At 37.2% G+C, this 22,863-nt stretch overlaps 2 protein-coding genes across 4 annotated transcripts in view; one reads left to right on the top strand and one right to left on the bottom strand.

Annotated features, from left to right (window-relative positions):
• Nucleotides 1–1,107: 1,107 nt before the first annotated feature.
• The window catches only part of norpA (no receptor potential A), a 57,000-nt gene continuing 35,244 nt past the window's right edge, over nucleotides 1,108–22,863 (top strand). For 2 of the 3 annotated variants that reach the window (XM_070278333.1, XM_070278343.1), the window contains exons 1-2: nucleotides 1,108–1,821; nucleotides 16,909–16,948. The gene's annotated coding sequence lies outside the window, so the exon portion shown is untranslated. The remainder of the gene's footprint in view (nucleotides 1,822–16,908; nucleotides 16,949–22,863) is intronic. The other variant, XM_070278289.1, reaches the window with a different exon arrangement.
• LOC108119417 (uncharacterized) lies at nucleotides 8,089–10,848 on the bottom strand. Its single transcript, XM_017232599.3, has 3 exons — nucleotides 9,680–10,848; nucleotides 8,873–9,363; nucleotides 8,089–8,468 (listed from the first exon to the last, which is right to left on the bottom strand). The coding sequence occupies exons 1-3, from the start codon at nucleotides 10,514–10,516 to the stop codon at nucleotides 8,204–8,206; spliced, it is 1,593 nt and encodes a 530-aa protein (XP_017088088.3). The 5' UTR covers nucleotides 10,517–10,848; the 3' UTR covers nucleotides 8,089–8,203.

Below are 22,863 nucleotides of genomic sequence, written 5' to 3'. Positions count from 1 at the left end.
TTGTCTTTAATAAACCCCCCCTAATTAGATTTTGAAGTTCCACTTGAAACCTTTTTCCGCTTCCGCTTTCAAAAGCTGCCACAAATTAAATTAAATAACACGTCCTGTCAAGTTCAGGCGAAGATAAGGTGGCTAAGGGCGTTCGGTGGGTGGGAGGGCGAAAGGACTCATTGTCAGGGTCAGGCCAAGACTACATAACCTTAAACAATGACGCCAATTGGCCAATGAAACGTCGCTGGCTTTTATTTTTTGCATTTTCGCTGAGCAGCTGTGCAAGGATTGCTGACTGGCTTTTGCTCTTAGCCAACACTGCTCTTAAAGCTCTCGTTCAGTATATTTCTCTCTCTCACTGTTTCTCTCTGTTTTCGGAGGTCCTGCAGCCTGGGTCAAAATCTCAAAAGCTTTGCGCAGCATCAACTTTCCGAAGCCAAACAAAAACAAATGCCTGGAGAACAGTAAAAGCCACCAAAAGAGTCCTGGCTTAAGGATAATGTGGTAGAATTATGTGAGGGTGAGGGTAAATATTACAAATTTTTTAAGTTTTTTTGGTTAAATATTTTATACATTTTAATAAATTTTATAATAAGATATTAAAATTAAAATAATACATATTATTCAAAAGCTATTCCCATTTCTGCAGGACACCACTGTCTGGCAAAAGCTTTCAGTCGTAAGGGAGTGAGAGAGCGCGTTATAGAGCGGGCAAGATAGAGCACAGCAGCTGTTCAAAAGTAACGCCAAAGCAAAAGCACAATAAAAAACATAAGAAATAAAAGCTAATTTGTAATCAAGCCGAAGATGTAATGCGCTTTCAGTTAATAATTAAAAATAAATGTTTATGTTTAAGTTATTTAGTTAATTATTTAATACTTGATAATAAAGTTTAGCTTAAATAATTTTTCTATTTAAATCACTTTTAGAATAGAGTTCTACAATCAATATAGAGTACAATTTCAGTTTTTATTTTAAATTTTTTTAAAGATATTTTCCTCAAATACCAAATAATATAAGTATCCTTTGGAAAGGGTATCAAAAGCAAAGCGGGTGGAATACGGCCATGCTCCTGCGAACGGTCACTCTGGCCATTTCAGATTCGCATTCTGGCAGCGAAACTCGTGCAAGGCGGACGCGAACTTTCACCCGCTGCGGACCAGAAAACAGATAACCCCGAAGAACAAAACAATAAACAGTCAACTAAGACCAGAAGAAGCCCAATATCCAAAAACCCCAAAAAGCAGTAACTCCCTCTTATAACACCATCGCCATAGAGGTGACACGACCCCCGTGGCCCCCGTGGGTGGCAATTGGACAACAAACAAAAATCAAAACAAAAAGCGCAAGTTTCGTAAAAAAAAAAGTTTGCAAAAATCAGCGCCGCACGCGCTTTTTTGTGTTTTTTTTTTTTTGCAAATCGGGAACCTCCTTGCTAGTGCAGCGCTTTTGTTTTCCTTTTTGTTTTTTTTTATGAATTTGTTTTTATTAAGATTTAACTTTAAAAATTCTAAAATAATTAAGAAACAATATTAACGCGCGTGCAATCCAAAATATGAATATATTTTTTGGTATTTTTTTTTGAATGTGTTTTTGTTGTTATTTACATAGCGGTGTAAATTAAAGTGCAAAACCAAAACAAAAAAAAAAGTTAAAAAAAAAATAAAATAAAAACACAAACACACACACAGAGAAAGAGAAAGAGAGAGAGAGCCAGCCATAAACAAATCAACAAAACAGAATTTAAATCACAAAACACACACGTGAAGGAGCCAGCCAGCCAGGAGGCGAAAACGAGGGGTGGGAGCCCAAGAGCAAGAAGCAGAAAAGGTAAGAGAGCCTCACAAATAAATCCTTAAATGCAGAATTCCTAACTGCAATCGAAGTCCTCTCATCTTTGCATGGGTATTTGTGCGTGTGTGTGTGCCTGCGAGGAGGGGTTGCTGAAATGGAATAATCTTAAAGCACGCTTTTGGGCGCCCAACTTCAAATGACATCCTGCCAGGATAATTCAGGAACATCTTGCTGTCTGAAATGAGGAAAAATTTGGTGATTTTGGTTGTTTTTTGTTAGGTATGATGGTAGTAATGGGTTTAAATGTAGGGTATGAGGTGTAAGAGAGGATAACTAATAGAATTGGCTAATTTTGTTACAATTTCCTTAATAATTATAGAAGAAGAACCTTAACTAATTTAAGAAAAATCATTCAGATTGGTCTTAATCATATAAACCTCTTAAATAAAGACTAGATTAGTCTTAGTTTTTGGTAAAAGTGTGGAGGAATATATATATTAGTTTAACTTAAAATTAATTTTTAAACTTAAATTATATAAACTTGTTCAAGAAAGCCACAAAAACAGATATATAGTCCTTAAAATCCACTAAACATTTCTAATAAAAATATGGAGAAATAAATAAAATATGTACATATGTATATAACATAAGGAAAATAAGGCAATTAATAAGGAATAAGGAATACAAGAAAAGAATAAATAACAGAATAAAATATATAAACAATATTAAAATAACAGCAAACACCTATTACCTTCTCTCTAGGTAGAGATATAGATTAGATAAGGATTTGATATCTAATATAAGAATAAAAAGGATATAAGTAGTAGAGTAGATACATATAAGGATTAAGGATAATAATAATCTCAATATCTAAGCTCAAAAATGAATTAAATTAGAAATTGAATACAATTAAAAAACTATTATTTAAGTAGTTTATTAAAATAATTTTTATGTATCTAGAAGCCCAAAATCATAAAAAAGTCATCATGTTTTGGATAGTTTATTTGAATTATGATTAGTTTAGTTATTAATATTAAAGAATAACTATAACTTAAATAAGTTTAAGTCAAAGTTATAGATAAAGTCTTGAGTTATAAACTCCTTAAATGGAATTCTTATTTTTATCCATATTTTTTAGGGAAATTAGGACTCTTATCTTTAAGAAAATATCAAGTATTTTAGTCATTTTTTTTGTTATTTGGTAAAATTTTAATAAATAACTAGCATTATCTATAAGAATAATAAAAATGGTTATTTTAAAGAATGTATCTTAAGCCTCGGGTTCTAAAATCCCCAACAAAACAGAATCCTTTTTATCCAATTTTTTTCTCCTTTTATTGTTGACCCAAATAATTACTGGAAAATGGAAGCAAATAAAAATGTTCGTACTTGTCAATATTTTTAAAAGGCTGATCTTGGTCGAAATCCTCCATATTTTGGCCAAAAACCGGATGGCAAGGGAGGGGCAGCAGACAGACCGGGAGAGGGAGGCGGCGGAGCAGGGGGAGGCAGGTAAAATACATAAACAAACGAGTACGCGAAGAGGAAGCTACGCAAATACATAAGTAAATGAATAAATAATGTAAACAAAATATTAAATTAGAAGAAATTTACTTGCGAGGCAGACACGAAGGCATAAAGTGGGTGGGGGGGTGGTATGGGGGCATGATGTGGGTGGATGGGGAGGTAAAGAGAACACACATAAAAACTGAAGCACTGAAAATTTACACACGCACCGTTTCTCGCTCCCTCGCGCTCGCACACCCCCACCTGCCCCATAGCCCCATAGCCCCATGCTGCTTGCACGCGCATCGGACACTTGTTTCCACCTGACGTCGGCAGCGACGCCGACTGCAGCACCGCAACAAAAAATGGTTGCCCACAAAATTTGGCCCCCAAATACTAAGTACTCACTTTTTAACTAATTTATATAATTTATAGTATTTTTTTTTTTTTTTTTTTGCATTACGAGCACACATTACGTATACGTGATATTTTTTTAAAAAGCACTTTAGGGCCTAAATACGCAGCTGTTTCTAGCGGCTTGCTAACAAAATGCGATTACCTCACAATTTTCTGACCGTAATCAATTAGCTGGAGCTCACTGTAGTGCAATTTGGCGCTCTGCTGAAGTTTCTGGGTGCACGGCAAGTGTGCGCGATCGGTGGTTGTATTTTTTTTTTTCTCCTTCTGCCATTTCCCTTTGTTTGTTTGCCAAAGCCCCAGAGAAGGGGGGTGCAGTGGGGGACTGGGGCTCTGGGATCGGATTGTGCAATAAAGCTACAACAACAAACAAAACCGTGCGGCATTACATTAATCCGCACACACACACACATACACCGACACACATGTACATGAATATATTCATAGACACGCACATTCAGTGGCCATTAAAGGGGGTGGGGTATCAGGGGGCAGGGGGCGGTATAAGGAGGGGGTCAGCCAAAGAACAATAATCATATTTGCACTCGCTCTCTCACCAACACACACGATCAGCACCCACGCACATCTAAAGAGAGCGGGGAAGAATGCAAGAGAGAGCAGTGCCGAGAGTGGCGAACGGCATTGTTTTCGTTTTCGTTTGAACAGTACAGTGATCCTTCCCTAAGCAAGATAGGGATTTTTTCCCTAGAGATAGGGTAAGAGGCTTTAAATTCAAAATAATAAATTCTGTGTTTTAATACATAATATATATATTAACAATTAACTATATTATATAAATAGCGTTATAAAATGTACATTATTACTTCAATTTTAAATTTGGGTAATTTTTCATTTATAACTTCATTACTGGCTATAATAATACTTGAAAGTTTTTCTAATGTTTGAAGACTAATTTTTAAGGAAAATAAGGAATTAAAAACATATAAATTAAAGGATTTATCTGCAAAATTTTGACATAAAAAATAGGTAATATTGGAAGTTTACCATTTCGTTATAGTTCGGTGGACTTTTAGTCAAAAATTAAGTAAATATTCTTTGTATTTTTCACTAGAAAATGTAAAAACTTTATAACTTAACTTAAAATTGTGAAATTAAAAATATTTCCTGTTATTTGAACTTTTGATATTAAACCATTATAGTGTTTTTCATGATAAATTCTCATTACTTTTCATTTTTTTCATTTCATGATCTTGAAAATTGCATTAATAAGCCCATCAACCCTGATTAAGATCGAGTCCTTGCAAGAGTGCGATCACTGTACTCCGATAAACACCATTCTGGGCTCTCCGTGCTCCGTTCGGTGTTCTTAGGGGGCCGTTCGGCGTTCTCCTTTCTCAGTTGGTCAGCAGAAGCCCGCGAAGCTTTTCCGTTAGCCGCCGTTGCGATAAACAGTGGAGCCAAGTGAAGGCGGACCGGGGAGAGCGCGGGAGAGAGGACGCACAGCACCGCGAAAGGGGGCGGCGGCGGCGGTGGGCGGCACGCCACGGTACGGAGCAACGTGTTTCGGTTTTGGTTTCGGTTTCGGTTTTGCTTGCCGCACAGGTTGGGGATTTTTTTTTTTTTTTTTTTTTGCCATTGTCTCTGGCCAGCATTTTCCATTTTCCATTGTATTTTCTGTGATTACATTGTGAAAATTGCTGCCAGCTAAGAAAATCCCAGTGTTTTTTTATATTATTTATTTTTTTTTTGCAGTGAGTTATTAAGAAAGTGAGCGAAAAGAAAAACAACAACAACAATCAGGTGTCACCTGTTAAGAGAGAGGCCAGAGAGTGGGGGGGCGAATTAACGAGAGAATTGGCGATCGAGCAGAGCTGCTCAAAGTTTAGTCACACTCGGCCAGTGCTTCTCAAACTTGGATCGCCAGGCGCGGAAAAACAAACAAAAGCAAAGAGAAAACAATAACAAACAAACAAAAAAACAAAGAGAGGGAAATTAATTTAAAAAAAAAAACGTAAGTAAAAAACACGCCCAGCTATACTATTGTATATTGATTAAAATCCAAAAATCAATAAAAGATATTTTTAGAGAAACACTCGAGAAGCAGTATTTGGAGAATAGTATACCCTGACCCTGGCGATACCCTGATCTTTATCCCCAGACCATATTTTGTAATAGATAATGGCTAGAAAATATCGCTCGTGTATCGCTTGGCAACAATTTATGGTGTTGTATGCAATAAATAAACTCGAATTATCATAAATTATCGAAAATCGTTGAGGATTACAAGGGATCTATGATAAAAAAAAAATAAAAAACAACTCACTCTGTGGATATATAGATTGTTTATAAAAGATATTCAAGTTGCAGGTGGCATGTACACCTGACATATTGGGTTACATTCCCAATTACCGATTATTTTGTTTAATTAAAGTGGCGCTGGGGTGTACTGCGGTCGGTCAGTATGGTCAGCCAATAGATTATATATATCAGCCAACCTGTCTATCTACATTAGCCCCGAATGGAGTGACTTTCATTTCCATGTCGATTTCCACCATCCATTTCCATTTCCATTCCCATTCGCATTGCGACAATTATGGTTCGCATTGTATTATGCATTAATCGAGTTAATGCCGTCAATTCGACGAGGCCTTTTATTCGACCCACCGACCGACCGGCTCAGTTCACCTCGATTGAGTTGAAGCCAATTCCAGCACACCAGAGCAGCAGCACACTCTGAATGGGAACCGTCCAAGTGTACAACGCGGCGTATGCGTAATTTTCAACGCAATCACGGCACAAGCCAATATGACTTACAATAGAGCCATTATAAAATTCGAGATATTAAATCTTTATCCCCAGCTTGATTTCTTAATCGTACTAGTGTGTTTTTATTAACACAGCCTCACAGTATTAAGTGATTTCTGGGTATTTTGCTGTTTACAATTTGTTTATAGCTATAGAATTTTCACAGAAATACACTTGATTTGATTTTCATTTCTACTTCTTTTCTTTCGGAATTCTTCATACTCGCATCAAATAAATGTATACTTGATTAAATTCTTAATCACACATTACTTCTTTGTGAGAAATTCATCGTAAAAACGGTTGGGTTCTTTAGGGTTTTTGTTTCTCTTCAGAAATCTTTAAACCTGAAATCGAATAATTGAGTTGGAAAACTAAAAGGGGTTCATCAAAGGGTTAAGCAAATAGACAAAACGCAGGGTCATGATTCAAGGCAGTTGACATATCATTGGTTTGTTTGTTTGCTAACATTCAGTGTTGTAAAGTGAATTTTAAATACAGTTTTAACCTTTACTGTGTGTAAAAAATAAGAATTTTTCAAATATTTGTTGCAAACTCATTGGAGGAGTTGAGTGTTGGTCTAAAATGGGAGCAACAAAGCAAATTAGCATAACTTTGATACACATATATTATTATAAAAAAAACATTGCAGTAGGAGGCACAAATATTTAAAATATATAATATTTTAAATCAACATTTATATATAAAAATTATTGTTAAAAACACTCGAATTGAAAAGAATTTTTATGGTTCATTATATTATATTAAAGAACCATATGGGGTATTCTCCATATTAAGATGAGTAACATCACTTCATAGAGAAAATTATGTCTTTTCATTATTGAAGAACAAATGAAACCCTAGGAACAGTCTAAGGTTTTTTTTATTGTAAAAAATATAAAAAGTTAAGAAATTATTTTTTTATTTGTACATTAAAAGAATTTACAAAAATGGTTTCTTTGTTTATTGCTTTCAGACTTGGAGTTATTATTTGAAGACCCAGGTTAAGGGACTACATTTTGTCGACGAGACTATCTTATATACGTAATACTATACTACCTTTTAGTATTAGTAGTAGTACTTACTACCTATTAAGTTTTGAGTTTGAGCTCCTCAAATCCCGGGGAAGTCGTCCAGGAACTAAATTATTAAACCTTTTTTTGTTATCAGAGCATCTTTCTCTTTAAGAGTCGTCAGCCATGTTCCCACCTTTATTTTCCATACATTTTTAATGGGAAACTGTTTAGTTTAATATTTAAAATTTAAATGAAAGCTTAACCCTTAGTAACTCCATTTTATCAGCAAAACTTAACCTTGTTCTACCGATTTAATAGTTAGATTCCCTTAAATAAATAAATAAATTATTGAATTGTTGAATAGTTTTGTCTTTATTACTTTTTTTTTTGTTAATTTAATCTTTATAATTTGAAGCTAGGGGAGATTTTTCTGGCAATTCCAGTGACAAAGAAAATAACGAAAAGCGACAAAAATTTACTGTCGAGCTTTACGGAAATCTCACAAACCCCAAGCACCGCCCAAATATCGCCCAAAAATATTCTACCCGAAATGAACTATATATATCGCTCTTCATGCCCACATATGCACGTCATCGTCCTTGTTGTTATCCTTGTTGTTGTTGTTATTGTTGTTACCGCCCAGCTTTTTTGTATCCTGACATCAGATTTTTGTTTGTTTTTGTTTTGGTTGATGTTTTTGTTGTTGTCGGGCATCATCAATACATGGCGGCCAACAGGAAAACAACAGCGAACGCCAATCGCACCAAATTGTCGGTCATGGGCGGGGCAGTGAAGGCGGGTACTAAACAGTCCATGGATCCGGCCACCACGTGGTACATGCACACGTGGAAGGAGCCCCAGTTGCGGGCGGACAGGTAGAATAGCAAATAGCGGGACAGTCCCATGTTACGCTTCAGTTCCGTGATCTCTGCCTGCAGTTCCGCATCGATCTCGTTGAGGCGGAGCACTTCGTTGTGTTTCCTGCCAAATACAACACAAAAAAGGCTTAACTAAATAGACTGAAGGTGGTTATTTTAGGCATAAATAAAAGTTATTCCCTGCCAATGGTGACTGAATCAAGTCTTGGTTTAAAAAAATGGAATATTATGGGAATGCAGTTGTAGAGGATTTAAGGCCGGTTAGGTATACATAGTTGGGCTATTGAGTCCTTTTTTAGTTATTTTTAGGGTAAATATATAAGAAAAGGCTCTGCCAAGTTTGAGATCAATAGCTTTGAAACTATGGGAATAGTGCTCTTTTGAACATAGCTCCATCTATCTCCTAAAGCCACTTAATTAGTTGCCTAGGAAACCCCATAACAGACCCCAAAACTGACTTCCCTTATTAGTCATAACTATACCCCTAACCCCCAATGGAAGACTTACAATTCCAAGTTGGCCAACTCCTGCTCGCAATGTTTCAATGTTTCATAGGCCGTATCTAGTTGCTCCTGTTTGGCGCCCAGGGCCACGGACATTTGATCGTTCTGCTGCAGGAATCGATCCTTGATGGTTAGCAGTTCATCCTCCAGTTGGGCATTTAGGCGCTCCAGCTCGAAGGCGCGACGCTGCTGGTTGGCCAGCTCGCTGGCCCCCTCCCGGTATCTGGCCAATTCGCGGAACATCTCCGTTCGGCAGTTGTCCAGCATCTCGGAAAAGTATTCGCACTCCGTCGTCTTGGCACTGAGGTCCTTGCGGAGGACCCTCTCGCGCTTCTTGAGTGCCTTAAGCTCGTTGCCGATTGAGGTGCAGTTGTCCATGTAGACACGGACCCGGTTAAGAGCACCCATCAGTTGAACGGTGAGGTGCTCGGTCCGTTTCTGTTCAGTGTGGCAGACCTGGTTTCGGGAGACCAGCTCAGTGTGCGTCCGGAGGGCCTTAAAGGAGGAGAATTGTGGTTTAATTAGAAAGGATATTGCATTGCTTTCTTCTTTATTTTCTAGAGCTATTATAGTTTCTTTAGCTAAGATACCCTTAAAAGCATGCTTTTTCGTGTATTTCCTTAATCTTAGTTTCTAAAATTATGTGCTGTGATATATGGAATAGATTCACCAATTTCTATAAAAAGCATGCTTTGTCCTTTACTTCCTTTAGTTTCAATATCGAAAATAGTCTAAAAAGCATGCTTTATCTTTTGTTTCCCAAAGCCCCGTTCCTAGAACCAAAACCCCTTAAAAGATTCACAAAACTCACATAATCCTGGTAGCGTCGCACCAGGGTGTGAAGATCAAAGACTTCAGCCTTGCGGCGTCTCAGGAGCTTGGCCAGCATCAGGTTGAAGAACTTGCTGGCCTCGAGACGCGTCTCCGTTTCCACAGCCGTGAGAGCCCACTGCTCCTCTTCCTCCTCGTCGGATGCCGTCTCCAGAGACACGTGCGGCACCAGTTCCTGGCCCTGAGCCGGCGCCTGCGGCTGCTGCGGAATTGGAATGGGATTTATGATCGGGTTGTAGATGCGATGGGTGGCGTTCCTCGAACTGGCTGCCACGCCCACTGGCAGCTCATCGAAGCCCCCGCCTATGAGCTGGGGAGGGGGCGGCAGCTGCTGTGCTGGGGGTGGTGGTGGTTGAACCGGTTGCTCGGCAGCGGGTTCGTCCTCGGCAGGTGGCAGAGCCGGTAGAAGTGGCTGTGCCACGAGGAAATGAGTGTCCACGTTGGAGGGTGGAGGGGTCAAGAGGTCAACGATGCGCTGCAGCTCCTTGAGACCTGCATCCAGGTCACGCTCCATATTCCACCAGGCTGGCTGGCGTTCCCCGGGACCGGCTGGGCCGTGTGCTGGGATCGGTTGTTGCTCCGCTTGTTGGCCTTGTGGTTGACCTTGGGGCTGGTCCGGCTGCTGGTCCGGCTGCTGAGCCTGTTGCTGGGCAATCGCCAGGGCTTGCTGTTTCTCCTGCTCTTCCTCGAGTCGCATCTGCTGAGCCTGTTCCTCCAACTGTTCCTTGAGATGATCGCGCAGGTTGCGCGGATCTTTGTGAACACGAATGGCACTCGTGGCCGGTAGCTGCTCTTCTTGGGCTCTTCCTGCCGACATTATGATCGCTCGATATTCGATTCGATGTGTAGTTAACTGATTCTGGATCCTGGCTCTTAACTCCTGCCCTGATCCAAATGCCCTGTTCAGATTCAAATTCCAATAATGGCCAAATCGAACTAATTCAGAGGGCAACAAATGCAATGGATCCTTCTCCTTGCTAGGCGCAGGTTCGCAGCTTTTGTTGTTCTTTTTTAATATTTATACTAGTATTGGTTCTAATAAACTAAACTTGCCGAAAATATTGTGTGTTTTGGTGAGGTGGGAATTTAATCTGAACTGTCTCAACGTGCGAGTGTGAGCTACTTCGCTGAGATGTCGGTGTTGACATAATGGAATGTATATTCCAATGGCTACTATTTTTGAAATTTTTTTTCTACCGGAAAAGTATGAGGTTTTTTAAGAAATATGTTTTGGTTTTTCTCCATTCTTGAGGTAGTTCTTAAAGCTGTCATAGATGGAGCCTGTTGGGACTTACAGTGAAAGCTTCAACACTACTAATGACTCTTTTTTTAAAACTTTTTAAAAACCATATTTCTCCATATTTTAACCAATCTTAATACACATCCCAAAAGTCTTAAGACAGTTTTTATAACTCACACAGCCATAACCAGTTGGGAATTATTATTCAAGCTTGCATTTCGTCCGTTTTTTTAGCTCTAGGAGTTTTTAAGAATGTAAAATTTTAGGTTTTGCTTAAAAACTTTCATAAAAAGTTTACAAATCTTAAGAAATAACCTCTGGGGCATTATAGCCACTTTTGTTGGCCACTTTAATTCAAATAGTGACTCTACAAAAACGGCTTTTTCGAGAAATGCTCTTTCTGGTTACATTTAATGACTTGCCTTTAACTCATTTCCCCACTCGCTCTTCCGCTTTTCCTGCTAATACATATATATTTGGGTAAATATATATATGTGTATGTATTTCCTTGTTTTTTTTTTTTGGTGTATGTGTATGTAGCGAAAAATATCAAACGAGAAAATTACATTATTGACTCAATGACGTCGTTGCCCTGTTTCTGTTTCAGTTCCTCTGTTGCTCTTCCTGTTTCTCTCGTTTTGGGGTTTGGGTTCTGTGTTTTGGTTTGGTTTCGAATACCCTACACTTAGAGGGTAGTTTGGTTTGTATAGAGAAGGTTGTTGAAGCTAAGGAAAAATTAATTGTATTATTGTTTTTTTTTTTAATTTTTATAAGAAATGATAAAAGATATCATTGATAGATGAAATAGATATATGAGAGATATGTATTAAAGTTAAAAAATATATTCCAAACTATAAGAACAAAATAAATTACCAACTAACAACTAAAAGTTACAAAAATATAACAATTTAAAACATAGGCTTATAGGATAAAGGCTTAAAATAAAACTTTTTCTTTTAAGGGGATTACCCTCTAAAGGGCTTAAAAAATATGACTAATTTAAAGAAGCTCTTATTATAATGGGCTATCGGATATGTTGTTTTTTTTTTTAAATATACCAATATTTATAATATTTTAAAGCTAATAGGATAAATTAAAATAATTATAGAAAGTCTTAAAAGATTCAAGAAATACTTGTAAATAAAAAAACAACTATATTTATCTTCTAGAAAAAGAAAACAAAAATGTTTTTATTTTCTTTAAAATTTAATTCGATGAAGCCCACCGGAAGGAAGGAAGGGCATAAAAACCGCGACTTGTTGGGCTTGGCCGGGTTTTTAGCGTTTTTTTATGGCCAAGGCGCACCGCACCGCCCCATGCCACACCGCCCCCCGCCGCACCGCACGCCATTTTGACAGTTTGAACGCTTTGCAAATAAACCGTTAGGCGGCATGGCGCTGACAGCCCGGCCAACTTCACCGTTAGCGTCAGTGGCAGCGTCAACTCCAGCGTCGACGTCAGCGTCACCGTTACTGATAAATGCTAACGGGGACTCTGTGATATCAAAAGGGGGGTTGGGGGGTTTTTTTTTTTTGTTGGCCAGGCCAGGACGGGACGGGATGGGACGGGCAATTACCTGACACACAAAACGGCGACAGATACATGCCAAAGGAGATTAGATACGAGACGGAAGCACTTTCAGATACACAGATACTGAAGATACTCGGATACATTTTTGATGGCCTGTCAACGTTGCAGTTGCAGCTCGAAGGCGGCCCTCGAAGATATTTATCTTTGGGGGGGATTAAGGGATCATCTGGCCAGATAAGCACTAAGCCAGAAACCGGAAATTGTAAAAATATTCATTCACCAACTACGAGCTTGACCCAAATGTATCTCAAGAGCTTAAAGTTCGATTCAAATTGAAGATGAATCTCAAATCGAAATTTCTTTTATTATTTTTGGTGTTGACCTGTCTCAATTACTAGATAATTGCCATCATTCACAAGTGGCGTGTATATGTTGTTCTTGTGTTTTGCTGTTGGGCGAAAAGTATCTCAAGGTATCCATCCATAAGTATCTCATGGATACGTTTACGGCCCGGCTGGCTTTTGCTTTCGTTTTCGATTTGATCAAAGATTGCCGCCGCAACAAGGAGGCTAGGCCAGCAAATAAATTCAACAAAACCCAGGCCCCGAAGGCAAGTAGAATGTTTTGCTGGCTAGGTTGTGAGGTGGGGGGGTGGGAAAATTCTGGGAAATCAACGAAAATCGAATCAAGCCCCAACCACACACACACACTAACACACACACACACACTGACAGGAAGGGAAAGTGAACAATTTTATTAAAGCTACCGTGTTCCGGCCAATCCGCAGCGATTGACTAACTGACGGAATGACCAATTGATAAACTGAATAGAGATGTAAATGGAGAGGAAATGTCTTCTATCGAATTTATCGATTTTGTGTGCAACATCAAAGGTTATGGTTTTTTAAAGGATATTCAAAAAGGAAGATGGATGGAAATATATGTAGGTTTGAGTATTTAAGACTTTATTGTTTAAATACTATATTTTAAGTAACCTGTTTTGGGAGCGTGTTTTATCGAATTTATCGATATACCTCTCATAGTGCATCATCATATATAATCATAGTTGTTTTAAGTTTGAGAATTGAAGATTAATTGGTTCAATACGTATCGGTTAAGTATATGTTGGTTTAATACAATATTATAAAGAAACTTTTATGGGACTGTCTTCTATCGGGTTTATCGATTTCATTTGCAACATAAATTATAAAATACCTATTTTAAGACTGTCTTTCATCGAATTTATCGATATCATATGTAACATAAAAGGTTATGATTGTAAAAGATTCCAAATTGCTTTAGAGGAATTAGGAAGAGTGATAAAAATGCACATAAGTTTGAATATTTCAGACTTTTTTGGTTATGTTCAATATTATTACGTACCTATTATGGGACTGTCTTTTATCAAAATTATCGATATTTTAGATACAATAGTTAGATGTCTAGTTTTTCTTTTGTACTTAATTTTTTCAAGGATAGTCAGCGAAAGGTAAATGTAAATAAATAGTACATACAAATTGTAAAATAACTTTTTTTTATTAAAAATATCGATCTGAAGGTTTCAAAAGAATATTAAATATAGTAAAAAAATAGTTATAAGCATTACAAAAACTTAAGCCTTAAGCATGTTATTTATCTAGAAAAATATTAAAGACATAACTTAACAGCATTTAATCATAAAATCAAAATCAATCGAGGGTTATCGATTTAAAAAAAGTGTTGAATTTATAGAGGACAAGAACGATTACTTTAATCTTGTAGTATGTAGACCTTTCAAAAGCAATTTTTTAAATAAAATATCCCATAGTTATTTAAGTTTGTGATTAATACAAAAAATAATCATAAATAATCGTTATTTTTACCATCTCTAAGGCATTGGATATCAAGAAATGGGGCGTGGGGTCGTGGGTTACATAGTTTTAATTAAAATATCATTAGTCTGGTGGTATAAATCTACCGAGCCTTGGCAACGCACTAAGCCAAAGACAGAAAGTGTGTGTGGTCGGTGGGGGGGTGGAGGTGGGGTGTAAAAGGAGGCCATGGAAGGAGAAAGGATGGGGAAAGGACGAAGGAGAAAGGTTTGCCTGCAAACATCATCAAACTAATTATGAACAAGACCGAGCTGGAAGTCGAGTATCTTTTGCATATGAAAGCAGTTGGGAAATTGGAACGTTGCCCGTTGCTAGCCATGTACTATAGCACCCCTCTTCTGGCTCTCCGGTCGGCGCCCCTGCATTGATTAAAAGTTTTTCGCAAAGTCAACACGGGGTGAAAATGCCGCTGGTTTTGACCAGGCCAAAATGCAATTTGCAGTCAAAGAGTCACAAAAGTTTCGCTGAATTATTCAAAGCTGCCATTCCGCAGCGTTTCAAGATGAATTTTTCAACTGCGGGGCCACAACTGAAATTCCGGATTTTCGGGGATCTTTTAAATGAAAAGGGGGGCGGTGTAGGGGGAGGTTCATAGTGGGTGGTAGGTGGAAAAATCACGTAAAATATCCGCGACAGTGTGGGCGTGGCTCACTCCCAGCTTGCTTCGCTTGCCCCCTTATTTTTGTGTATGCCTTAAAGCTCTCGGAGCTTATCCCAGACCTTATAGCCTACCCCTCCTTTTAGCCTGCTATCCTTCCACCCTTACACCCATCCACCCATCCACCCCCTGCTCCAGTCTAACTCAAGCCCCAGACCTGCTCCTCCCCCGCAAGAAGCCTGGCCCTTTTTGCAATTTCGCTGCTCATTTGCCTGCCTTTTTATTTGCATAGCCGTTGTCGTCATCGTGGCTTGTTGTTGATGCACTGAGAGAAATCTATAAATTTCTAGGGGATTATATTGATGTCTTGAATTATTTATATACATTTTTAAAATTATAAGATGGCCTTTCTTATGTTAAATATATTTTATAACTTTTTTTTAAAATAATTTTTATAAATAGGTTTAGTTTTAATTTTTTTTTAAATATATATTTTTATCTACTATATATTACCATTTACTATTAATCTATTATTATATTTTATTCAAAATATTTCCATTTTCTAACTTTAAATATACTTCTGTTTCGAACTCTATACCTTATAAGTACATTTCCTTCCTCCATTTAAAAACCATTTCTCTCAGTGCACTCTGGTTACCTTTAGCTACTCACCTGGGCTGGCTGCCTCGGCTTCGGCTACTGCCGCTTCTGGTGTATTTTATTTTATTTGCATTTGTTTGTAAATGATTAACAAAGAGGTTAATGTGCACAGCGAGCGAGATAAACAGCGAAGAGGGAACGCCAGCTGAGTTTCTGTTCTTTTCCGTTTTTGCCGCATTTCGTATATATTTTATACATATATATATATACATATATAAACATATATTTATATATATATTTTTTTTGTATTAGGCAAGGGCAAGGCGAATGGGGTTCTGGGGGCTGGCAGCTGGAGCAGAAAGCATACACCAAACACAAATGTACGGCATAAAGATTAAAACACAGCAAATAAAATTTATTTAACATTTATTGGTTAGTTAAAAAAAACCATAAAAATATAAAAATAAACCACAAATAGCCCATTAGATTACATTTGTTTATTTAATTTTTTGATGGGTCTATATATCTTTATAATTTATTTTTAAATAAATTATGTCTTGAGCTCAGAGTTACTGAGATGCTAGATTATTTATAACCGGTACTTGTGGGGTGTAAAGGGTACATATGTATATAGAGAGGGTTTTAAGAGGAGGACCAATACAATTTGTAATCATTGAATCATTAAATCCGTACATTTACATAAACTTATTAAAAGTTTAACATTAGTAAATTTCATGTTCATTTTATCTGTTCATTTTCCATCCATCTTTTCTCAGCCAATCATTTTTATGTTAATTCATTTGATAGTTCATTTAGCAGTTCATTAGTAGGTCCATGTGAAAGTTCATCCTTCCCTTAAAAATATTTATCCATTTATTTTACTCACTTGCATTAATTTATTCATTGGTCTGTCCATCTTTTGGTTTATTTCAACGTTCATTCATCCGCATTATCTATAGTTCAATTCTCGGTTCATCTGGCTTTTCTTCGCTTGAATTTAAAACCTTTTTCCCTTCTGCTTAATGCATTAAAATTATTCTCAGTGTCCTAAAAACTTGAACCAAAAGGCAGGCAGAGAAATGTAAATTTAGTTCATTAGGCACAGCGTTGATTCACTTTGTCTGCTGGTGGGTGTGTGGGCGTGTGTCCTGGTGTATGTATGTATGAGTTTGGCTGTGTGTGGAGGAGGCACCACCGGGAGATGCAACATGGATGACCTTCACTCAACACACATATACGCTTACAAGCGGAATGCAATCTGCACACTTGTGAACTAGTCTTTTCTTTTATTTTTAAAATTAAGGCCAAAGCCTGCCGTGGCTGCGGGACTTGAAACTAAAATTCTGACATTTCTTTTTTTTTCATTTCCAGTTCATCGCAAATCCTGCGCCCAGCTTTCTCTTCAAAAGGGGTAAGTTTCATACAAGTTGATATAGATTATACAACTTCAATTAAATAATTAAACTCGACTTAATAGGTAGAAAGTTAAGTCTGGTTTTGGGTATCGTTTTGGTATCTCTTTTCTGGGGCGGAAAGATGGGAAACTATTGTTTTAGTTTCTTGGTCACAGCTTTTAAGCATGGGGCTGGAAAGTTTTACTTTTGTTTTGTTTATGGTTTTTATTATTTTATTATTATTATTAGAGCTGGTTCGTTGGCCCGTTGCTTTATGTATATTTCATATGCCACACGCACAAGGCAGGACTCGGCCAGGACCCGGCCAGGACCGACCAGGCCAGGCCACGACAGGCAAAAGTTTTGTCATGGATTCTCTGGCTCAAGTCGACACGCCCCGATGTATGCAACACACTTGTGGCTCATGTTGTATTAATATAATCACTTTGGGAATTTTCCTCCCCATCTTCCCACCCCATTCTTCCAGAGAGCCCCCACGCAGAAAACAACAGAAAGACACTGAGAGAAATTGTTGGAAAAAGCTTAAAAAGGTTCTGAACTAAGCCTTTAAAAATTAGTTTCTTGATTATTTAACTTTGATCTTTAGAATCCAATTTTTCTCAGTGTAAAGCAGAAGCAACAACACGAGCATGTTAAATGGATATTAAACTATGACTGCGGTTCCTGTACCTTTTTTTGGGGTCTTCCCCTTGCTATCATCCCCCCAGAAACTCCTGAAACTCCGAAAACCCTTAGCCCCCCTTAAACCCAAAACCTAAAACCCCGCCATATCCTGGCTTTATGTTCCCGTTGATGTTTGGCTGCCATTCCTGATTATGACAGTTGGATGTGGTGTGTGTGGTGTGTGCGGTTGTAGTTGGATTGTCTGGCTGGTGAGTCAGAATCAGAATCAGAAGCTGAATCGGTTGAGTTTGGGGACTCGGACCGCTGCCGCCAACAGGGCGGATGAGTAATCTGCACTTGAGGCGGAACAGACCCTAGGAGCGCCCCGGCCAGACCCTTTTGGCCAAAAACTGGCCTAGACCTATAATTAATATTAATTATTGTTTAATTAATTATTAATATTTAAAATATATTTTTTTTTAATTTTTAAATAAATTATATTCCTAGTTCTGTAGAGTATTTGTGGAATTTGATTAAAAGCCAAAAGCGAAAAGTTTTTGTAATCTCACTTTTGCCTTTTCCGGTCTACAGGAGACCAAGTCCACCACTACCCTGCCCCTTGCCCCCTGCCCCCTTGCAGCACCCTGGGCTTTTTGGGGCCTTTGTTTTAGCCTTGTTTTCCTTTTGTCATAATTTGGGCATGTTAATTTGCCGGGCTTATGGCTTTTGAGTGGCGTGCCGTGCGTATCCTTGTCGACCCTCAACCACTGTCCTTTAGCTTACCCCCCCTGCCCACCCTTCTTTCTCTCTCTACCATTTTTCCACGGCCAGAAATAACACACACACACATACAGACACTTTCATACTCAGACAACGCACACACAGACGGATGGATGGGCGGCCATCAAAAAGTGTAGCATACAGTTTTGCGTCGCTTATGTAATGCTCGAGCATCTGACGTTGTCTGCCTTGACTTTCATGCGTATGCAACAGTGGCGTAGAGGGGATAAAGGGGGTTCTAAAAAATAGGAGTTTTTTTATGATGGGTAAAGTTTTCTTACGAAAGAAATTAAAAGATATCGTAGTCTCTTCTATTTATAAATCCAAATAAATAGCTTAAAAGTATGTTAAATATTATTAGTAATTAATTTTAGTATATTTGATATTTATTTTTAATTTTATTATAATTTATATTAATTTTCTTAAAAAAAATCCTTAAACCCCCTTTCTTACGGAGACACCTCTGTATGTTTGAAGAGGTAAGAGTAAGTGTGTGTGTGAAATGGACCTGGCCTACGTGCACATACATTAAATGTCCGCCTAATGTTGGCGTCATTAGCCGCGCCACCAACCAAGGAAAAACTCACACTTGGCCTAAACTCTTCTCAGCCACCTCTTTCTCATCCCCCCTGTTGTGTTCCCTTCGCCCCTTCCAGCCCTTCAGTTGCCTCTTTAACCATTTTCATTATTTGAGCCAACTTTCCTCGTCACTGAATTCTCAGCAGGTAATTTCTTCGCTACAAGTATAGTTCATGCTTTGTTATTGTCTGCTTTGTTATATTTTTCTACAAAACGTTTTTAAGGTGTTTTTTTGTTATTTAGCATTAAATATATTTAAGATTTATGTACAAGTTAGTTTTTATTTAAATATATATATATATATTATGAGATATATATTTATGAGGGAAGGAAAGGTCAAGATTTTATTAGAGAAAGGTCTAGAGAAAGGGAAGAATAAAAGCCTTCAAGAAAGAGTCCTTTAAAGAGGGGTTTTTTATTCAAAAATGTTTTGTTTTTAAAATGTTTTTAGAAAACAATATATTATCGTATATTTTTTATATATTTTATAGTATTTTTAAACTTTTATTTAAGCAATTTGGTAGCTTATCTCTATATAATTTCTCTAATATAAGTATCTCTAAATAATTATCTCTACTTATCTCTCTATCTATGTATATCATGGAATATGTAAAAGATTTTCTTTAAATTTGTTACCTTAAAAACTTAGTTTTTTAATTATTTAATAATTAATCTCTTAAGAACATCCCTAACTACCTAACCGATCCGTTTTAATTTGCAAAATGCCCGATCGATTGTGGCAAGTGAGTGGGTTTCTAAGGAGATTAGATGGTTTAGGTCTTTAGACGGGCGACTGGGCCGGGCATACATAGGTGGTTTAATGTGGCCTGTGGTTAGGTGGTTAGGTGGGTGGGTCAGTGGGCTATCATTTTGTAGACACCATTTGAGGCACTCGTAATGCTGATGACATCGGTGCCAGACTTGCACTCTGTGGCAGTGGCAGTGGCAGCTCTCCGGCTCGGGCAATCTTGCGCAGGCGGCGCATCTCATCAGGCCAGGAATGTCTAAGGATATAGATACGGTCGTACGGTTATAGTGGTTAAGGGGGGAATAGAGAGGTGGCCTGCTCGGAAATGAGGGCAACAAGAGAATAATGGCGTCGCCAAGAAGGATACCCACACTGACACACACGCACAGCAAGAAGGCGAGCATTTTGTTGACTAATGATTTACAAAATATCCTGCTGAGCTGCCGTCACATGCATGGCACACAAGTCAGAAGGACACCACTTGGCTTCATCTTACACTGCAAGAAATCAGAGTAGAAACAAAGTGCATTCGTGGAAGCCTCATTCCGGGAATTTATTCACAGCCTATAGCCTTGCCGGCTTCTGGGAAGCTGCCTTTTGTAGTTTCGCTTTTCAAATTATTAAGTTTTCCAGGAACTCTTTCGTATTATTTTTTATTTTTTTTATGGTGTAATTTACATTAATTAGGGAAATTGTTTCTCACAAAATCGTTATTCTTTAATTTAATGTTCATTTTTCAATGAATTTCTACGAAATTACTTGTAGTTTATTTATAGTATAGATAAGTGACGAAAGGAGTGCATATGTTATAATATTTCCAAGCTAAAAATATATTTTAAGAGAAAATATAAATAATTCTAATTATTTTATTATATAACACCTATTTTGGCACCTATTTTTATAAACCAATAACATTACCTTTTTTACTTTCCACCCAATTGTCCAAATATTTTAATAATAATAGATTAGTGACGAAATCGCTTAAAAATATCGAAAAATTTATTGGTAGAATCATAAAATACTAAATACTATAGTCAATCAACTAAATTTTTGACTATATACTTTTCTCCTCATTTTATTAACAAAAGATAAGTGACGAAGGCATCATAAAAACTCAAATAATTTCTTTAAAAAAATGCGTTCTAAAAGAAAAACAAAAGGGGGGGGTGTAATTATATATAATATAACCATATAATATAATTTTCAAAATAAATGATTGACAAAAAATTAGTGACGAAAGCTTATAAATTCTTGAATCATTTGTTTCCCAATTTATTTCCAAACTTGATTAAAAAAAAAAAATCTATGAAAAGCGTCTAATTGTAAGTAAAATAACTATATAATGCACATTTCATATCTTAAAATGTAAGATTACACCTTATACATATATGTACATTATTTACAAAAGATTAGTGACGAAAGCATGGCACCTCAACAAAAAGTTTAAAAATAACTTTTTGAATAAATTATACCCATTACCTATGAAACTTTATTATTCAAGTAGACTTTATCAAGTAGACTTTATATTTAAAAAATAACATCCTTTTACTTAAAAACCCTGGTTTCTCTCAGTGTAGCGTTGTGTAGCCTTTTTCTTTTTGGCTTTTTATCCCTCGATTTGATGGCAATTACCAGCAAGCAGGCAGCAAAATCGAGGGGCATCAGCATTCAGCCAGGATCCAAGGAGCAACATTCAACAGGACTAGCAGGGAGGGGGCTTTTTTCGGGAGGCGGTAGTCAAGTGCCAGAGTGGGTTGGATCGGATCAATGTCAACAGCCCCATCTTGTCTGGTCTTCAATTAGAGCAGATCCGAGTGCAATCAAAATCGTATCGCAGCTTGCGGCCGTAGGATGAGCTGGTAGTCCTGTTAGTCCTGTTAAAGCGATGGCGTCTCCGTTCGTATCCTGTATCCTCCTCGAGGCAGTGAGATGACGATGCCAACGACGTGTCTATGGCCGGCTCGAATGTGTAACCATGTTCCGACACATTATTTACACAATACGCCCAAGTTAATTGGTGGCCGGGCCGAGTTGCTCGATATAGCACTCGTTCTATGGCCACATCAGACATATTTGTGAGACGTTTATAAATGGATACAGGACCACCACACACACACATATATGTACACTCTGTAAGGACCTTCCATCCTTCGTCAAACCATCAAACTGTGCGCAATTAATTATTTGTCATTGGATTCTCTTACTCATTCGTCTTAAATATATATATATTTATTTATTTTCGATATGTAGAGAAAAGAGTGGTATATATATATGATGGATTATAGATTCTTTAGCCAATTATGGTATTGGCTTAAAGCCCTTCAACCTTTTAGTAATTATTTACCTTAAAATACTTGAGAAATTGTCAATCAAATCATGAGATGAGTTTTCGGGGTATTTGTGAAGTATAATTAAGGCTAGTTATAGCTACTTAAATATTATTTAATTATCTCCTCAAATTCAAGCCTAAATCTTGGCTATTTATGAGTAATTTTTTGGCTAATTGATTTTTGGCCAAAAAAAATAAGAATAAATAAAAGAACCAAATCTACCAAAAGGACTTTGAACTTTTCCTTTAAATTGATGATTGCTTTGTTGGACATTTTTCTGTTTTATTTTATTTTTTTTATTCTTCTACAAACAAAGCCAACACCATTGTGTTGGCCATTAAGAAAAAAATAGCACCAGGCTTGGCATTCATTTTCCACTCAATATTGACCAAGTCAAAATATTCGAATGCTTTTCTTCTGCCCAGCTCCTGGTTCCTGACTCCCTGCTTTTGGCCAGGCTTTTTTCCTTATTTCTTTGGCTTTTCACCAGAAAGTTCGTTGTCCTGATGAAATGAGAAGAAAAAAAAGGAAAAATCGGCTGACTAAAGGTCCTAGAAGATTCCATATTTTGCAGAAATGAGGGGCATGGTTAGTAGATCAATTTTGAGGCTTGGGGAGGCTTTTAAATATAAAATGTACAAATTAAGGAATAAATATATTATATAAGGTTGCGTTTTTTTAATTTTAAATATATTTTTTTAAAAAAGAATTATTTTTTAAAGGCTTTTAGTCTATTTTTTATGTCAAGCTTTTAAGAAAACGTATAGATACCTTACCTGGCACCTTAATTCTTAAGAACTCCATATTCCTTATATCTTTCAAGACTTTTTCATTTTAAAACTAAACAAATAGACCTAAAATATTTTTTTAT

Source organism: Drosophila bipectinata, chromosome XL (genome assembly GCF_030179905.1).
Source record: "Drosophila bipectinata strain 14024-0381.07 chromosome XL, DbipHiC1v2, whole genome shotgun sequence".
Taxonomy (NCBI): Eukaryota; Metazoa; Arthropoda; class Insecta; order Diptera; family Drosophilidae; genus Drosophila; species Drosophila bipectinata.
This window is presented reverse-complemented; position numbering and strand designations above follow the sequence as displayed.

Coding starts and splice junctions, on each gene's coding strand:
- LOC108119417 (XM_017232599.3), bottom strand. CDS start 10,516: ATGTCGGCAGGAAGAGCCCAAGAAGAGCAGCTACCGGCCACGAGTGCC. Junction 9,364..9,679: donor TGCGACGCTACCAGGATTAT/GTGAGTTTTGTG, acceptor TCCTCCTTTAAG/GCCCTCCGGACGCACACTGA. Junction 8,469..8,872: donor GAGTTGGCCAACTTGGAATT/GTAAGTCTTCCA, acceptor TGTATTTGGCAG/GAAACACAACGAAGTGCTCC.